General features: G+C 43.7%; 1 protein-coding gene across 4 annotated transcripts in view; it reads left to right on the top strand.

Annotated features, from left to right (window-relative positions):
- Nucleotides 1-18506, top strand: part of TANGO6 (transport and golgi organization 6 homolog) — a 110944-nt gene that overhangs the window by 3876 nt on the left and 88562 nt on the right. For all 4 annotated transcript variants that reach the window (XM_007672519.4, XM_007672513.4, XM_007672527.4 and 1 more), the window contains exons 2-7: nucleotides 1564-2216; nucleotides 4904-5020; nucleotides 10847-10997; nucleotides 12619-12755; nucleotides 14155-14317; nucleotides 16871-16953. In XM_007672519.4, the coding sequence (XP_007670709.2) occupies nucleotides 1564-2216; nucleotides 4904-5020; nucleotides 10847-10997; nucleotides 12619-12755; nucleotides 14155-14317; nucleotides 16871-16953 (1304 nt within the window). The remainder of the gene's footprint in view (nucleotides 1-1563; nucleotides 2217-4903; nucleotides 5021-10846; nucleotides 10998-12618; nucleotides 12756-14154; nucleotides 14318-16870; nucleotides 16954-18506) is intronic.

Genomic DNA, 18506 nt, shown 5'->3' with positions numbered 1-18506 from the left:
CCTCACCCCAGGTCTGCTGAAATACCTCTAGGGATCTCTCCTCCATCCCTGAGATGAGGCATGGGTCCTGATCTCACAGTATTGAATTATTATTTTTTTTTAATCCCTTTGAGCCAGTGTTTTAAGGCACAAAGCTCTAGCTATTTTGTTGGGAAGACAGAGGACTTCTTCTTTTATCCCAGTTTTGGCTTAAACTTCACGTGTTCTGATAATGCACCAAAAATAAAGTCTTTGTAAATAATGAGGCCCCAAAATGATGTGTAACTGAATTGCTTCCAGACCCTTCTTGGTGCATGAGATTCATGGCTTTTGTTCATTTGTAAGAACTATATAACAATAATAATAATAATAATAATGTTGGTATTTGTTAAGCGCTTACTATGTGCCGAGCACTGTTCTAAGCGCTGGGGTAGACATAGGGGAATCAGGTTGTCCCACGTGGGGCTCACAGTCTTAATCCCCATTTTACAGATGAGGGAACTGAGGCACAGAGAAGTTGTGACTTGCCCACAGTCACACAGCCGACAAGTGGCAGAGCTGGGATTCGAACTCATGAGCCCTGACTCCAAAGCCCATGCTCTTTCCACTGAGTAATGTTGGTATTTCTTAAGCGCTTACTATGTGCCGAGCACTGTTCTAAGTGCTGCGGTAATAATAATGTAATAATGTTGGTATTTGAGTGCTTAGTATGTGCAGAGCATTGTTCTAAGCTCTGGGGTAGATACAGGGTCATCAGGTTGTCCCACGTGAGGCTCAGTCTTCATCCCCATTTTGCAGATGAGGTAACTGAGGCACCGAGAAGTCAAGTGACCTGCCCAAAGTCACCCAGCTGACAGGAGGCGGAGCCGGAATTAGAACCCATGACCTCTGACTCCTAAACCCGAGCTCTTTCCACTGAGCCATGCTGCTTCTCTATCTTGCCCCAAGCACAGAATTGTTTGTTTTAGACGTTCATTGTTGCTCATTGAAGAAATGGTTGAAGAAATATCAAAATGTCATCATCCCATTACCAGCAGATGGCAGAAAAAAACAACTTAATTTTTTGAGGGATGCTTGAAGAAACTTTGAAGATGCTTTAATCAGCTCGTTTGTGACCCCCAGTCGTGGAGCTGAGATCTTACGTTTGTGTATTTACTCTGTGGCACCACAATTTAAAAGCAGACACCTAATTTTTTTTCTGTGATATTTAAGCACATACCCCTAAGCTCTGGGGTTGGCACAAGTTTATCGGGTTGTTCATAGTTCCAGTCCCACGTCCGGCTCACAATCTAAATAGGAGGGAGTAGGTTGTAATCCCCATTTTGCAGTTGAGGAAACTGAGGCACAGAGAAGTTAAGCAACTTGCCCAGGGCTCGCAGCAAGCAGTGGCAGAGGTGGGTTTAGAACCTGCTTTGTACACAGTAAGCGCTCAGTAAATACGACTGAACCCAGATCCCTTGATTCCCAGGCCCATGATCTTTCCATTGGGCCACTCTACTTCTTTTGAAATAAATGGATGAATAGATGACTTAACAAATTTCAGTACCCGATTGGTCATGTAACCTTTTTTTTTTTAATTTAAAGGATCAGATTCAAGTTCACTGCAGATCATAAAATACAGTATTCTGCTGGATACTTTGAAATCCAACCTGGCTGCTTTGGAGGAAAAGTTTGAGAAGGATTCTCAGTGGAAGGAATTGAGGAACTTGAGAAATGAGATTGCTAGTAAAGCAAAATGGCCCCAGGACTCTGAAGATGCCACCTGGAACTTTACTTCTCAAATCTTGTTGTTACTCTTGTGTCTGAAGCAGAACATGATCCTTCTAGCAGCCGATTTCCACCCACCTCCACCCAACCCCAGGACTGCAGAAGCAGCTCCTGCCCTCAGCCCCGATACCCTCAGTGTCTCCCAGCAGAAGACCGTTCAGTCTGCCTTGCAGTTCGTGGTGACGCTGGGAATTTGTCCGTACCTCTTGCCTGGTGTCGGAATCCCTCTGAGGTGTAGGTCAGAGTTTGGTGCTGTTGTTCAGGGGACTGTCTCCCTTACCACAGCCCCTAGCGCAGGGCGAAGGTTGTACACTAGCTGCATTGTTCTACTAGATGTTGCACAGCATGCATCCCTGGGCAACCTCATTCTCAGCCGCCACCTCGGGGACATTGTGGCAGGACTCTGCCAACTGGGATTTTGTCCAGTGAAAAGACAAGGGGAACCTGCAAGGTCTTCGGAAGAACTGAAGGTATGTATACTTAATTTATACTAGATCTTTTTTTTTTCATCAGTGCGACTTCTAAACTGCTATTCTTTTGGAAATCTTTAATCTGAAGTCCTACGGGAATCTGCTCTGTAGAATACCTGTCACTTGACTCCTCTGGCTAAGGAGTTTGCAGGGCTTGTGTATTTTCTCTGAAGGTCATGATTTAACTGTTTGTTCCTGTGCAAGAAGGTGAGACGAAAGATACCCTCTTGTAATACTGAGAGTCATCCCTTAGACATTCTGGACTCTGCCAGTTCAGTTCTCTGTTCTTAAATTCTATAATTCCAACCTACTCACTGTACCTTGATCTCATTTATCTCCCCTTGCCCACACCGTCTCTCTGGCCTGGAACTCCCTTCCCCTTCATACATGAGAGACCCCCACTCTCCCCACCTTCAAAGCCCTATTAAAATCACATTTCCTCCAAGAGGCCTTCCCTAACTGAACCTTCATTTCCCCATCACAGTCTGACTACCAACTCAGTATTCTCCCAAACGCTTGGTACAGTGCTCTGCACACAGTAAATGGTCAATAAATACTGATTGATTTAAAGGAGCTGGAAGGTTTGGACAGGAGTCTAGTACGTGAAGAACTCCAAAGTAAAGGAATAGTGGAAAAGGGTGGGGATAGCTGGACTGTTCTTGGTTGAAGGGAGAATGATCAGGTCAATGACAGGATGCTTCACTGGCCCCACCAAACTGTGATGCTGAGAAACAGTGACTACTTTGGCTGGGGAGGATAAGCATTTATATAGATTATGTCACAAATTGTCAAGAAATCAGCAAGAAAGGACTTTCCTATGACTACTATAGGTGTAAGCTGAAGTTATAAACTATAATTTTACCTATACCTTAAGTCAGAGAGATACACCTAAGGAAATGGATACAGTGTCTTCTTCAGGTATATAAATTGGTTGTTATAAATTTTGATACAATCAACGATCTGAAATGGGTGCTCACAGTCTCACTCTGAGGAGCTGAAAATTTGTCATTTGTGCGTCATTTCTCCAAACCTACAGCTCATTCATTAATTTCTCGTTCGTGTTGCTTCGTGAGGCTGAAATTCAATCTGTTGTAACATTTACATTTCTTTATGCAAAATAATTATATTCAAGAGCTCCTTTCCAAATGTTGCAGTATCTGGAATTTCCCATGTGAGGCTGAAATCCGATCTGTTAGTGGCATTTACATTTCTTTGTGGAGAAACAACCACATTCAAGAGCTCCTTTCCATGTGTTGCAGTTTCTGAAATGTCCCATTTAGCTACCATATGTCATAGGATTAGTAACCCAATAGAGCAGGGAAACGTGCTGATAAAATAAAGATTGAGTTTATCATCTGTGGTAGTGCTTACTAAAATCATCCCTGTACCCCTCAGTGACCTCCTTGGCATAACAGTTTAACTGCACTTTTTCATTCTGTAGTCAACTGAACTCCTGAGGGTTTTTTTAAAATGGTATTTGTTAAGCACTTACTCCTGGGATAGACATAATACTAATAATAATAATGGTATTTGTTCAGTGCTTACTACGTGCCGAGCACTGTTCTAAGCTCTGGGGTAGATACAGGGTAATCAGGTTGTCCCACATGGGGCTCACCGTCTTAATCCCCATTTTACAGATGAGGTAACTGAGGCCCAGAGAAGTTAAGTGGCTTACCCAAGGTCACACAGACAAGTGGCAGAGCCGGGATTAGAACCCGCATCCTCTGTCTCCCAAGCCCGGGCTCTTTCCACTGAGCCCCGCTGCTTCTAATCAGGTTGGACACAGTCCATGTCCCACATGGGGCTCACAGAAGTGAAGTGATTTACCCAAAGTCATACAACAGACAAGTGGCGGAGCCAGGATTAGAACCCAGATTCTTCTGACTCCAAGGCCCATGGTTTCTCCAGTAGGCCACGCTGCTTCTGGTGGCTTAACACCCCTTTAAATTCCTCCATTAAACCCTTTGAGAGCAGGAAGCAGGTCACCCAATTCTCCCAAGCATTTAATACTGTGCTCTGCACACAGTACACGCTCAATAGACCCCAATGATGGATTCATTCCTGAAGGTTGAGGCAAGGGGGTTGCATACAGTTATGGCCCACATACTGTGGGGTTCTCCAGCTCCATCTTTAAGAGTGTTCTGGTGTGTAATGAGAAGCAGCGTGGCTCAGTGGAAAGAGCATGGGCTTGGGAGTCAGAGGTCATGGGTTCAAATCCCAGCTTTGCCACTTGTCAGCTGTGTGACTGTGGTCAAGTCACTTCACTTCTCTGTGCCTCAGTGACCTCATCAGTAAAATGGGGATAAAGACTAGGAGCCTTACGTGGGACAACCTGATTCCCCTGTAATAATGTTGGGATTTGTTAAGCGCTTACTATGTGCCGAGCACTGTTCTAAGCGCTGGGGTAGACGTAGGGGAATCAGGTTGTCCCATGTGGGGCTCACAGTCTTCATCCCCATTTTACAGATGAGGGAACTGAGGCACAGAGAAGTTAAATGACTTGCCCACAGTCACACAGCCGACAAGTGGCAGAGCTAGGATTCGAACTCATGAGCCCTGACTCCAAAGCCCGTGCTCTTTCCACTGAGCCACGCTGCTTCTCTGTATCTACCCCTGCACTTAGAAAGGTGCTCTGCACATAGTAAGCGCTTAACAAATACCAACATTAATCTGTACTTGTGTTTCAGGACCTAAATGGAGAGGAAAGAGACCGGGCCAGGGAGGCCATGAGGAGCGTATTGGACCGAGTCTACCAGCCTCTCGTTGTCCGGGAACTGCTTGTTCTCCAGGGTGGACCTCAGCAGGTACTAAGGCTACAGCAGCGGCGCTGGAAGTCGTGGAACGTCATTGCTGGTAGTGTTTGCTGGGTTTCCCCTGTGCTCTAATATGCCTCTGCCTGAATACAAATTATCTGATCACCTAATAAATAGCACATAAGGTGAAGATGTGCCTTAGAATTTTTGTATTCTTTCTCTGTCTTTTAAAGCCTTCCTGAAAGCCCACCTCCTCCAGGGGATATTCCCAAATTCATTTCCACCACTCCAGGTTGCGTCAACTTCAGCCACCCTTAACACTTACGTTTATTTAAAAAAAAAAAGTGAGCACTGTGTCAAGCACTATTCATTCATTCATTCAATAGTATTTATTGAGCGCTTACTATGTGCAGAGCACTGTACTAAGCGCTTGGGATGAACAAGTCGGCAACAGATAGAGACAGTCCCTGCCGTTTGACGGGCTTACGGTCTAATCGGGGGAGACGGACAGACAAGAACAATGGCAATAAACAGCGTCAAGGGGAAGAACATCTCGTAAAAACAATGGCAACTAAATAGAATCGAGGCGATGTACAATTCATTAACAAAATGAATAGGGTAACGAAAATATATACAGTTGAGCGGACGAGTACAGTGCTGTGGGGATGGGAAGGGAGAGGTGGAGGAGCAGAGGGAAAAGGGGAAAATGAGGCTTTAGCTGCGGAGAGGTAAAGGGGGGATGGCAGAGGGAGTAGAGGGGGAAGAGGAGCTCAGTCTGGGAACGCCTCTTGGAGGAGGTGATTTTTAAGTAGGGTTTTGAAGAGGGGAAGAGAATCAGTTTGGCGGAGGTGAGGAGGGAGGGCGTTCCGGGACCGTGGGAGGACGTGACCCAGGGGTCGACGGCGGGATAGGCGAGACCGAGGGATGGTGAGGAGGTGGGCGGCAGAGGAGCGGAGCGTGCGGGGTGGGCGGTAGAAAGAGAGAAGGGAGGAGAGGTAGGAAGGGGCAAGGTGATGGAGAGCCTCGAAGCCTAGAGTGAGGAGTTTTTGTTTGGAGCGGAGGTCGATGGGCAACCACTGGAGTTGTTTAAGAAGGGGAGTGACATGCCCAGATCGTCTCTGCAGGAAGATGAGCCGGGCAGCGGAGTGAAGAATAGACCGGAGCGGGGCGAGAGAGGAGGAAGGGAGGTCAGAGAGAAGGCTGACACAGTAGTCTAGCCGGGATATAACGAGAGCCCGTAATAGTAAGGTAGCCGTTTGGGTGGAGAGGAAAGGGCGGATCTTGGCGATATTGTAGAGGTGAAACCGGCAGGTCTTGGTAACGGATAGGATGTGTGGGGTGAACGAGAGGGACGAGTCAAGGATGACACCGAGATTGCGGGCCTGAGAGACGGGAAGGATGGTCGTGCCATCCACGGTGATAGAGAAGTCTGGGAGAGGACCGGGTTTGGGAGGGAAGATGAGGAGCTCAGTCTCGCTCATGTTGAGTTTTAGGTGGCGGGCCGACATCCAGGTGGAGACGTCCCGGAGGCAGGAGGAGATGCGAGCCCGAAGGGAGGGGGAGAGGACAGGGGCGGAGATGTAGATCTGCGTGTCATCCGCGTAGAGATGGTAGTCAAAGCCGTGAGAGCGGATGAGTTCACCGAGGGAGTGAGTGTAAATGGAGAACAGAAGAGGGCCAAGAACTGACCCTTGAGGAACTCCAACAGTTAAAGGATGGGAGGGGGAGGAGGCTCCAGCGAAGGAGACCGAGAATGATCGGCCAGAGAGGTAAGAGGAGAACCAGGAGAGGACAGAGTCCGTGAAGCCAAGGTGAGATAAGGTATGGAGGAGGAGGGGATGGTCGACAGTGTCAAAGGCAGCAGAGAGGTCAAGGAGGATCAGAATGGAGTAGGAGCCATTGGATTTGGCAAGAAGGAGGTCACGGGTGACCTTAGAGAGAGCAGTCTCGGTAGAGTGGAGGGGACGGAAGCCAGATTGGAGGGGGTCTAGGAGAGAATGGGAGTTAAGGAATTCTAGGCATCGATTGTAGACGACTCGTTCTAGGATTTTGGAAAGGAAGGGTAGTAGGGAGATAGGACGATAACTGGAGGGGGAAGTGGGGTCAAGAGCGTGTTTTTTTTATAATGGGGGAGACGTGGGCATGTTTGAAGGCAGAGGGGAAGGAGCCATTGGAGATTGAGTGGTTAAAAATAGAAGTTAAGGAAGGGAGGAGGGCAGGGGCGATGGTTTTAAGAAGGTGAGAGGGAATGGGGTCCGAGGCGCAGGTGGAGGGGGTGGCACTTGCGAGGAGGGAGGAGATCTCCTCTGAGGATACTGCAGGGAAGGATGGGAAAGTAGGGGAGGGGGTTGTTGGGGGGGAGGGGAGAGGCGGAGGGGTGACTTTGGGGAGCTCAGACCTGATCGTGTTGATTTTCGTGAGGAAATAGGTGGCCAGATCATTGGGGGTGAGAGATGGAGGAGGGGGAGGAACAGGGGGCCTAAGGAGAGAGTTAAAGGTCCGGAACAATCGGCGGGGGTGACGGGCATGGGTGTCGATGAACGAGGAGAAGAAGCTTTGCCTGGCGGAGGAGAGGGCAGAGTTAAGGCAGGAAAGGATAAATTTGAAGTGTGTGAGGTCGGCTTGGTGCTTGGACTACTAAGTGCTTGGACTACTAAGTGCTAGGCACTACTAAGTGCTGAGGTGGTTACAACTTTATCATAATGAGAAGCAGCGTGCTTAGTGGGTATAGCACGGGCGTAGGAGTCAGAAGGACCTGGGTACTGATCCCAGCTCCACCACTTGTTTGCTGTGTGACCTTGGGGAAGTCACTTCCTTCTCTGGGCCTCAGTTACTTCATCTGTAAAATGGGGATTGACACTCTGAGTCCCATGGAGGACAGAGACTGTGTCCAAATCAATTTGCTTGCATCCACCCCAGCGCCTAGTACAGTGCTTGGCACACAGCAAGCGCTTAACAAATACCAAAATTATTATTATTGTTATTACAGTGCCTAGCACATAATAAGCGCTTAACTAATACCATGATGATGATGATGATGATTAGGTCCCATATGGGGCTCACAGTCTAAGTGGGAGGGAGAACACCTTTCTTTAGCCCTTATATACTAATTGATTTATGTTGGTTTTCACTTATTCATTTCTCTACTTATCCGTCCTTCTGCTATCAAGAGTTGTAGCTTTGTTCTTTCTCCTACTCCCACTCTGTATAAAATCATTTTCCTGCTTGTCTCTTCCAATTGCTCACTGAGGGCAGGGACCATGTTTTCTTACCTCTTTTGTATGTTCCCAAGTAGTTATGTTGTGCTCTGCACATAGTTGGGACTTAGTAAATATATTGATTGATTGGTTCTGCAACTTGACTCAATGACATAACTGAAGATCTTGAAAACTTGGGGTTTTAAAAATTATCTATAAAAACAGATTTTTATTTTAATGAAAAGATAGGAATCAAATATTTTCTCTAAGAAAAGCATCCTAGACCTCACTTTCAATGCTAATTGAAGTAGCTGTGTAACAGATATATACGTTAAAAAAAATTGTTAGTTCATTCTTCTGTTGTGTAATTTGGGTAGTAAAGACTGTGGAAATTCAGGAAGCCCTTTAATTTTGAAGTATCTTGCTGAGCATGCAGTTAGCGTAATTAAGGGCTGCCTTAAACAAAAGCACTATTTGTTTATCATTTTATTTTTTTTAACAAAGGGGACGTATGCAGGAATTATCCACTTGCTTTTGGCCGCAAAGCACTATTTGTTTATCAACCTTTTTTTTTTTTTTTTTTTAACAAAGGGGACGTATGCAGGAATTGCCCATTTGCTTTTGGCCGCTAAGGAATGAATCCAGTTGCCTATAGGCTGGGCCATTTAGGCAGACCAGTTAGTGTCATACTCAATTTACTATTTTTGTCACTAAATAAAGCTTGGGCCCTTTTACAAAGCAGAGTAGCTGCTAATGGGAGCAGCATGTGAATGAAATCACCATGGTTAGTGTTTCAGTCCCATACATCTGAACTATAGTATTTCTGCTTGCATTGCCTCCAGGGAGGGAGAGTCCTTCCAGAGGGGACCCAGGGGACAACCCTGCTTCATAAAATCTTCCAGTCCATGGGGATGAGGAGCTGTGATCCTTAAACTGTGTGCAGAAGGGGTACATTCCCTCCTGGGTAGATCCTAAGACTGCAGAAAGGACTATTCCTTCAAAGATTATTTGACCGGAAAGACTTGTGGAACCAAGAAACCATGTTCTCAGAATCAACCAACCAGTCAAGGGTTCTTATTGAGCACTTACTATGGGCAGACACAGTACTAAACACTTTAATAGTATTTGAGAGCTTAATATGCCAGGCACTGTACTAAGCACTGGGGTAGGGACAGGCTAATCAGGTTGGGCACAGTCCATGTCCCACATGGGGCTCACAGTCCTAATCCTCATTTTGCGGATGAGGGAACTGAGGCACAGAGAAGTGAAGCGACTTGCCCAGAGTCACACAGTAGACAAGTGGTGGAGGCAGGATTAGAACCCAGGTCCTTCTGACTCCCAGACCTGTGCTCTATCCACTAATAATAATAATAATACTGTTGGTATTTGTTAAGCGCTTACTATGTGCAGAGCACTGTTCTAAGCACAGGGGTAGATACAGGGTAATCAGGTTGTCCCACGTGAGGCTCACAGTTAATCTCCATTTTACAGATGAGGTAACTGAGGTACAAAGAAGTTAAGTGACTTGCCCACAGTCACACAGCTGACAAGTGGCATAGCTGGAATTCGAACCCATGACCTCTGACTCCCAAGCCCGGGCTCTTTCCACTGAACCACGCTCCACTTCGGAGAATACAATGCAATTGAATTGGCAGACATGTTAATAATAATAATGTTGGTATTTGTTAAGCGCTTACTATGTGCCAAGCACTGTTCTAAGCGCTGGGGTAGACATAGGGGAATCAGGTTGTCCCACATGGGGCTCACAGTCTTAATCCCCATTTTACAGATGAGGGAACTGAGGCACAGAGAAGTTAAGTGACTTGCCCACGGTCACACAGCCGACAAGTGGCAGAGCTGGGATTCGAACTCATGAGCCCTGACTCCAAAGCCCATGCTCTTTCCACTGAGCCACGCTGCTTCCCTGCCCACAAGGAGCTTGCAGGCTAGAGGGAGAGACAGACATTATTATAAACAAATAAATTACAAGATATCTCAGTTTCTGGTGAAAGACATATTTAGAGATCACCCTGGGTCATATATAGTAAGAGAACTTTGCTGGTATTCAACCACTTTTGCTCTGTTTAGGCATGTGCCTTTTTCAGTATTTTGAGAATGTTCTTTCATCTTAGAAAAATAGTATGGTTTAGTGGAAAGAACATGGGCCAGGGAGTCAGAGGACTTGGGTTCTAATCTTGGCTCCTTTACTTAACTTTCTCTGTGACCTTGGGCAAGTCATTTGACTCTGTACCTCAATTCCCTCATCTGCAAAATGGGGATTCTAAACCTGTTCTCCCTCCTACTTAGATTGTGAGCCCCTCATAGAACCTGGTAATCTTGTATCTACCCCAGTGCTTAGTAGAGTATTTGGCACATAGTAAGCACTTAACAAATATCACGATTATTATTATTAATATGTGGACCTTAGAGCTTGGTTCTTTCTGAAAAGTTGTTCTGAAAGCGAGGTCATTGACAGTAACCTGTCACTGAGAAGTTTAAAGAAAGAACATTTTTACAGAGGAAGGACTATTGCTTTGTGGCTAACTATCTTACTGCACCTGTAATGATTTGGGAGTCAGTACAGCCACTAAGTATCTGAGTGATTTGCTTCTGTTCGGTTAATATTGCCAACAGAATTAGGATCGTCTTTCTGACAATCAGCATGTGTTTTTCCTTGTAGAGCTCCAAGTGCTCCAGAGATGGGACAAGACAAACCTTTCCTCGAGCCCCGGCCTGGTTGCGACGTCTGTGTGGGCAGTTGCTCTCAGAAAGGCTGATGAAACCCAATGGCGTTCAGGCTGTGGTTCGGGGCATTGTGGAAGGAGCAGGTGGTAAGAGCTCCCATGTTGTCATTTATTCACATTAATTTCCCACTGAGCTAATGCCCAGAAATAGTATTTACCTGGCTAAAATTCTCTGGACTAAGTGAAGACAGAGCCCTCAGAAACTGAGTATTATGGTTTTTCTTCTTTTACTGAAGAAGCCCCATAGTGGGCTCTGTTTTAATTGGTATTTGTTAAGTATTTAGTATGTGTCAAGCACTGTTCTGAGCACTAGGGTTGGTACAAGCCCCTCAGGGGACTCATAATATAAGAAGGAGGGAAAGTAGGTATTGGATCCCCATTTTACAGATGAAGAAACTGAGGCACAGAAAAGGTAAGTGACTTGCCCAAGGTCACACAGCAGACAAGGAGCAGAGACAGGATTAGAACCCCGGTCCTCCGGTTCCCAGCACTGTGATCTTTCCACTAGGTCATGCTGCCTCTCTGTTTTAGAACCGTATAACACAAATGCTTCTAATCTGAGCAGCTCATTTGTGCAGCAAATCCAGGTATAAAATCAGGAAATAGAGGAAAGTGTCCATCATGAGTTTGGGCACTGACGATAACATCATTTTAGGACTGGATTGGTACTAAAGTGTAAGAGAGATCTTTAAAGAATGTGCCAAATTTTCATTTGGAGGGTGAGGATGACAAAGGGATGAAGCTTTTGGGGAGAAATTTGTACTGAACCAAGTATTTTGCATAGAGTAGGTATTCAATAAATAGCATTGATTGATACATTGAACCTTGTAGGATGGGACTTGGGAATGTCAGAAAGTTTTTAAAGTTAATGGGTCACAAAGACCTGATCTGGAGTCATTCCAGGCCTGATCAGAAGCTCTCAGGTCCTGCTGGAAACTCGGGATAAGCGAGTTGAGTCCAACCCAAATTTCAAGCCGCTCAGCTGGAAATATATGGTGACCTTAGCCCCCAACACCTCGTGAAGTTGGCACCTATGAGAGGAAGTTCAGCAAACCTCTGCTTGCACTAGAGATAGTTTTTAAAAATAGGCTGTCTGGCACTTGTTTGGCCTGTGGGGAGGGGGCCCCCTTATGAAGCCAGAGAACATTCTTCAAACTTAGAGAAGATACACAATGATAGCATATTTAGAATGCCTCTGTTCTTTTAGAAATGCTTGCTAGGCCGGCTCTCTTCATAGTGAGGGGTATGAACATAGAATTAATTCCTGAAGAAAGTAGTGTAGTCAGAAAAGGTTAATATCTTCAAGGAGGATTTAGGTAAATTCATGATTATGAAGGGTTATTAGATGGAAAAATGTTGGGAAGCAATGTTAGCATCTCCCATGAGGATGGCTATTAAGGAAAAAATTTCCAGATTCTTCCACCGAGTCCTATTGGCATCTGTCAGTGACTGAACTCTGGGCTGAATGGATCATTGCTTTGATCTCGTATGGCATTTTCCCCCCCCTTTACATTCTGAAGGAGAAAGTTGTGAAACTGCTACATGGTAGCAAGAAGGGGGCAGGCACCTCCTTGTCCCCTTTCCCAGGAAGGGAGGAATGTTACTCAAAGGTGTGTCAATTAGATGATTTTAAAAAATCAAAAAAACCCCAAATTCTTTCATTTAAAGTATGTTTTTGCTCTTTCGATGACTTCGACCTTTGTTTCAGCGGGACTAGCTGGAGGTCGAGATGCCGAAGCAGCCGCTGCTGATTGGCGAAAGTGCGACCTGGTCGCTAGGATACTGGCCTCTTGTCCTCAGCAGTCCCTCTCGCCTGAGGATTACTGTCAGCAAATCTGTCCTCAGGTAAGGTGGTCCGTTGCCCCAAATGCGACGAAGAATTTTTGCATCATTTCATGAAAAGGCCCTTTCCTGTTGTTGGAGGAAGACTATGGCATGATGCCGTTTGTGATAAAAATTTGGTTGTAATCCAGCCCTTTGCATCCCAACAAGGTGTCTGGCCCATTTGCTGTTAAATAGTTCAGGGTCAACAATGAGGTGAACGCTTTAATGACTTGCCTGAAGTGTCTACAGATCTACATTATGAAACAGATATTTTTCAGTATATTCCATCAGCAACTGGGGATGAAAAGATGAGGCCTCAGAGTTTGGTATTCAGCGTGCCTTATGTTTCTGGTAAGGCCAAAAGCGATTTTTAACAAATCAAAAGACCCATGAATGCCTCCTCTAATACCTCAATTTAATTTTTCTCTTGTCCTTAGCCCACTTTTTGTCCCCTTTAGATAGGCCACAAATCTGGTGAGAATCAGGTCTCATCAGAAATTAGCAAAACAGGAGAAAAGCTATAATCACTCCCTCCTTAAAATGAAAATCCCATTAAACCATTTGCTGTTGTCATGGATGGTTGTGAGGCAACATGAGTTAAGAGAGTCTCTGGACTGTAACAGGAAGTAAAAATTTCTGATCCACCGGCTCAGACCACATCTTTCTAACAAGTTAATACTGGTACTGTTTCTCTTCTATGTGTGACCCATCATAGTGTCATAGAAGAAAATTAAATTGGTTAAACTACAATTTTCTTTACCAGTCATGATGATGGGTGCTTGATAAGCTTTGGTTTTTTAGGGGGTTAAAAGTGCACTGTTGATCTAATATCTTCCCTAATGTTCAAGTTCAGATGACTGGTGTATAATTACCCAAGATTATCCTTTTTACTGTTTTAGAAAATGGGTACTGCATTTGCCCTTTTCCACACCCTAGGGTTTTCAGTCAACTCATTAAGTAATGTCTTTAGATTCTGTAGTAAACTTTACCAACTGCTTCAGTAATCGCATAGGATGCATATCATAGAAGCAGCGTGGCTCAATGGAAAGAGCCCAGGCTTGGGAGTCAGAGGTCATGGGTTCTAATCCTGGCTCCGCCGCTTGTCAGCTGTGTGACTTTGGGCAAGTCATTTAACTTCTCTGGGCCTCAGTTACCTCATCTGTAAAATGGGGATGAAGACTGTGAGCCTCATGTGGGACAACCTGATCACCTTTTATCCCCCCAGCGCTTAGAACAGTGCTTTGCACATAATAAACGCTTAAATACCAGCATTATTATTATTATAGCACAGATCCTGTTGATTTGAATACCTCCAGCTTTTTAAACTTTTTCAGATCATTTCCTTCCAAACGGTCCCTTTCCGAGTCGGTATGCCTCTTGCTAAAGGCTTGCAATTTACTCGCTGTAATTTCTATTTCAGATTCTGGATTTGTTACACATTCAAGATAAATTGACAGCTCGCCAGTTTCAGAGGGTTGCAACTACTTCCTTCCTAACCATAGCAAAAGAACAACCAAAACTGGCAGTGAAACACTTGCTCCAGCCAATGTTAGAGCCAATCCGTCGCTGCCTAAATACAGCAGGTAATGATCTCACTCTGTGAACTTTGCCACAAAATCCAGCTGGGGGAAAAAGGCAGAATTGTTGTTCTAGCATGTCATGTCAAGGTTTAACTTCTTGGAATGAAGCTGATTATTTATGGAACTTCAACTTTTTACAAGCGTTTAATTTATCAGTTAATTATAAATATCCTGGGACATTATCATCAATTTAGCATGATCAAAATTTGGGTTCAGTTGATTTTAAATTGACTAAGGAACAGTTTGTCAGATTAGAGAAATTGAAAGATTGCTTCACTGAGCTAAGAATATGATGATGATGATGGCATTTGTTAAGCGCTTACTATGTGCCAAGCACTGTTCTAAGCGCTGGAGGAGATACAAGGTAATCAGGTTGTCCCTCGTGGGGCTCACATTCTTAATCCCCATTTTCCAGATGAGGTCACTGAGGCACAGAGACCTGAAGTGACTTGCCCAAAGTCCCATAACTGACAAGTGCTGGAGCCGAGATTAGAACCCACGACCTCTGACTTCCAAGCCCATGCTCTTTCCACTGAGCCACGCTGCTTCTCTTGATAATATGAATTCTCAATCCTGAGTGGAGATGATGAAAACTTCTATCTTTAGAAGTTGGTGAATTTTTAGAGTTTAAGTAGCATGTCAGTGTAAAAGTAGTAGAAAAGCCCATCAGATAAATCCCAGATTATCACTCCACCAAAAAAAAATAATGTACCAGTAAAGTATTGTCATAAAGACAGCACTTTAAACGTGGTAAACACATTAAATCAGTATCCTTTATTGTTGGTTCACCATGCATTCTCTGTATTCTGGTCAAGGAGATGTTAGTAGAATTGGTATGGAATCTTCTGAATTATCCTCCAAAAGCTGTGCAGTGGCGATTTCTTGATAGTCTGTGAACCCTATGAGGGATAGGGACTGTGCTTAATTCCCACCTGGGTATTTTCCCCCAGCGCTTAGTACAATGCTCAGCACACAGTAAGCGCTTTATAGATACTATTACTACCAAAGACTCTTCCCTTTATTTCGAAACAAATGTTTTCTTCCTCGTTAACCTGTTGAATCTTTAGCCCATTGCTATCGTCTTGCTCTTGTTGGCTTAAAGAAAATACCTTATCCCTAATGTTTGTGTAATCTATCATCCCTGATTTCTAATTGCTTAGCCAGCCTTTTCATAAGCAAAATGAGGTGGGGTAGTTGAGGAGTCGGCCAATGAGTATGGACTATGGAGGCCATAGGTGGTGATTTGCCATCCATTATTATCATTATTTTTATGTGCAAACTTCTCATTGTGAACCCCATGTGGAACAGGTCTGAGCTGTTCTATTTATATCTACCCCAGCACTTAGTATATAATGAGCACTTAATACCAAAACTAACCTGTGTGATCTTGGGGCATTTGATATTTAGCCCCCGCTCAAGTCCACAGCACTTTTGTACATAGCTATAAATTATATACTATAAATGACGTTTATATTAACGTCAGTCTCCCCCTCTAGAATGTCAGTTTGTTATGGTCAGGTAACATGTCTACTGACTCTGTTCTATTGTACTCTCCCAAGAGCTTAGTATAGAGCTGTGCACTCTGAGTGCTCAATTTATACCACTGATGATGACAACTAGGATAAAAACAATTTCTGCTCCCTACAGTGCCTTTTTAAGGGCTTTGGATTTATAGAGGGTAAATCCATAACACAACTATGTATATCTAGTGATAAATGACTCAAGAAGTGCAACTCTTTTCTATAATGTGGAGGTTATGGTCTTAACAAACTCCGCATTAGGGAGAACTTGCATTAAAGAACGGGTGCCTTGATCGATACCATGTGTAGATAATCAGTGGTGTCTTCCAACATTGCATTTGGTTCTATTTAGACATGAACGCACCCCTAATTATCCAACAGTTGTCTATTCAAAACATGTAGTGAAAGCATGTGCCGTGGAGAACTGAGTATCATCAAAAATCTTAGCACTTCTCTGGCTGCTTTTCCACACTTAATTGCTTTTCGTGATATTTTCCTGTTAGGCTGTGAAATATTCAATTTAATACTCTAATGTTGGCAAATAACTTTTTCAGGTTTATAGAGAATTACTTAACATTAAATAAGCAGCATGGCCTAATGGATGAAGCACGGGCCTGGGAGTCAGAAAGACTTGGGTTCTAATCCTCACTCTGCTATTTGTCTGCTCTTTGACCTTGGGTAAATCACTTCACTTCTCTGTGCCTCAGTTACCTCATCTGTAAAATGGAGGCATTGAGTTCCATGTGGGACATGGACTATGTTGAAACTGATTATCTTGTATCTACCCCAGCGCTTAGTACATATAGAAGCACTTATCAAGTGCCATTAAAAAATTGTGGATTTCAAGCCCTTGTACAGCATTCATTCGTGGAATTCATTGAATCCTGTCATATTGAGCCCAATGTTGCTGTAGATTGCCCTTTGCTTTAATACTATTCCAACTTTCTTCAGTTCTGTTAAAGCTTTCCCCCCAGGAGTGCACAGCTTCTCATTAGAGACTTTAAAGGCTTGATGACTCTCTTTCTATATTCTTTAGACTTGCTAAATGAAGACTCAGTACCAGGAACTGTGCTAGTGAAAGAGGAAGAATTAAGTCACTGCATTGAAGATGTGTTTAAGGTTTGTAATTTGATTATCAACAGCTTTGAGATTTGAAATCAGATGAATTTTTCCACACAACAATTTTCTGCCTTTCAACTAGGGATTTTAAGACTCATTTGGGATATCTAGTGTTAATCTAAAGCTGTCCAGATCCTTTAAACCTGAGGGCTAAACATAACAAACCTGCCCCTCTTTTGCAAGGCAGCTGAAATGGCACCTGCATTCTGAAGCCTATTTAATGGTGTCATTTACAGTATTTCTAAATATCTTCTCAATCCTGGTTTCTTCAACTGGCATTAAACCACCAATACATTTTCTTTATGAAATGCCCAAGAAGATTTGCTCTGAATCTGTTGTAAGGAATGGGGATTTCTTTCCTTGCATAATTTTTTTGAAGTAGCATTTGTGCTGTGAAGCTCCTGATAAGCGTCTGGGATTTGGTTTAATCTGCACGGTGTCCTTTATTAAAAGCGTTTTCATGAAGTTAAAAATCAGATATTGAATCCAGAAATCCTAGAAATGGTCACTTTAACAATATTCATCACAACAGGCAGCTTAAAATTTAAATCCAAAATCCTAGAAGTTTCTGTTGGCAGAGAATCCAACGAAGTTAAGATAAGCAAATATGAAATCATGTATTTCCAAAAAAAAAATTGGGTTTTTTTTCTATGACTATTAGCTGCCTCCATAACAAGAAGAAATATCTTGGGAGCCGAAGTGAAAGGTCTAGCCTCGTCGTGGAATCATATCCCGACACAAGAGCAAACTTCAACAGATAAAAGATGATACAGTGATGAAGTGATCAAAATAGCATCGGATGAATTGTATTTTGAAAAATTAGCTTTCAAACCATATGAGGTTACCCAGTTAGGAAAAAACACTTTAAAAGGTTAAAAACTGTTCCCTGAAAGTAAAATAACTAGAACTTTGCTGGAACTGAGAGAGCTAGGAATTACCCAGTGTGAAAAAGAAATGTCTGTCTTCCTCTCTAGTCTGTAAACTCATTGTGGGCAGGGAACACGCCTACCAATTCTGTTGTATTGTACTCTCCCAAGTGCTTAATAAAACGCTTACTAAATACCATTGGTTGATTGATTGTGTTCTGAAGTTGAACAAAGGACCCAACCATTTTTAGTGAGACCAAGAGAAAAACCACATATAAAAAATGAGCCACAATATGAGTTTTCTTCCAATCTCTTGTACAGGTGGGTGTAGGAGTAGATCTAAATTTCCAAAGTGGAGCAATTAAAATAATTGATAAGCCACAATTTAGAATAAGGTATTACTTTTAACTAAAACCTTGTATAAATTCCCCAAGTACCCCGTGAAAAGCTAGTAAACTGCTACTGGAAATCAAGGGAAATCCAAAACATAGAGTGATGTGTGAAGCAAGTGAATTGCAGCTCTTTGGCAAACAGAGGCACAGAGATGTAATTATCACGGCAAACTCCACTGCCACTGTGGTCTCCACCTAAAGAAGAAAAAGTTGTTTTTTCTTCCACTGGGGAATTCATCAAATAAGCCCATTCCATCCGTTAACCTGGTGCAGAGACACTGTTAGACAGGCAGTT

Source organism: Ornithorhynchus anatinus, chromosome 11 (genome assembly GCF_004115215.2).
Source record: "Ornithorhynchus anatinus isolate Pmale09 chromosome 11, mOrnAna1.pri.v4, whole genome shotgun sequence".
Classification (NCBI taxonomy): domain Eukaryota; kingdom Metazoa; phylum Chordata; class Mammalia; order Monotremata; family Ornithorhynchidae; genus Ornithorhynchus; species Ornithorhynchus anatinus.
The sequence above is the reverse complement of the archived record's forward strand: the minus strand, read 5'-3'. Positions and strand labels throughout refer to the sequence as shown.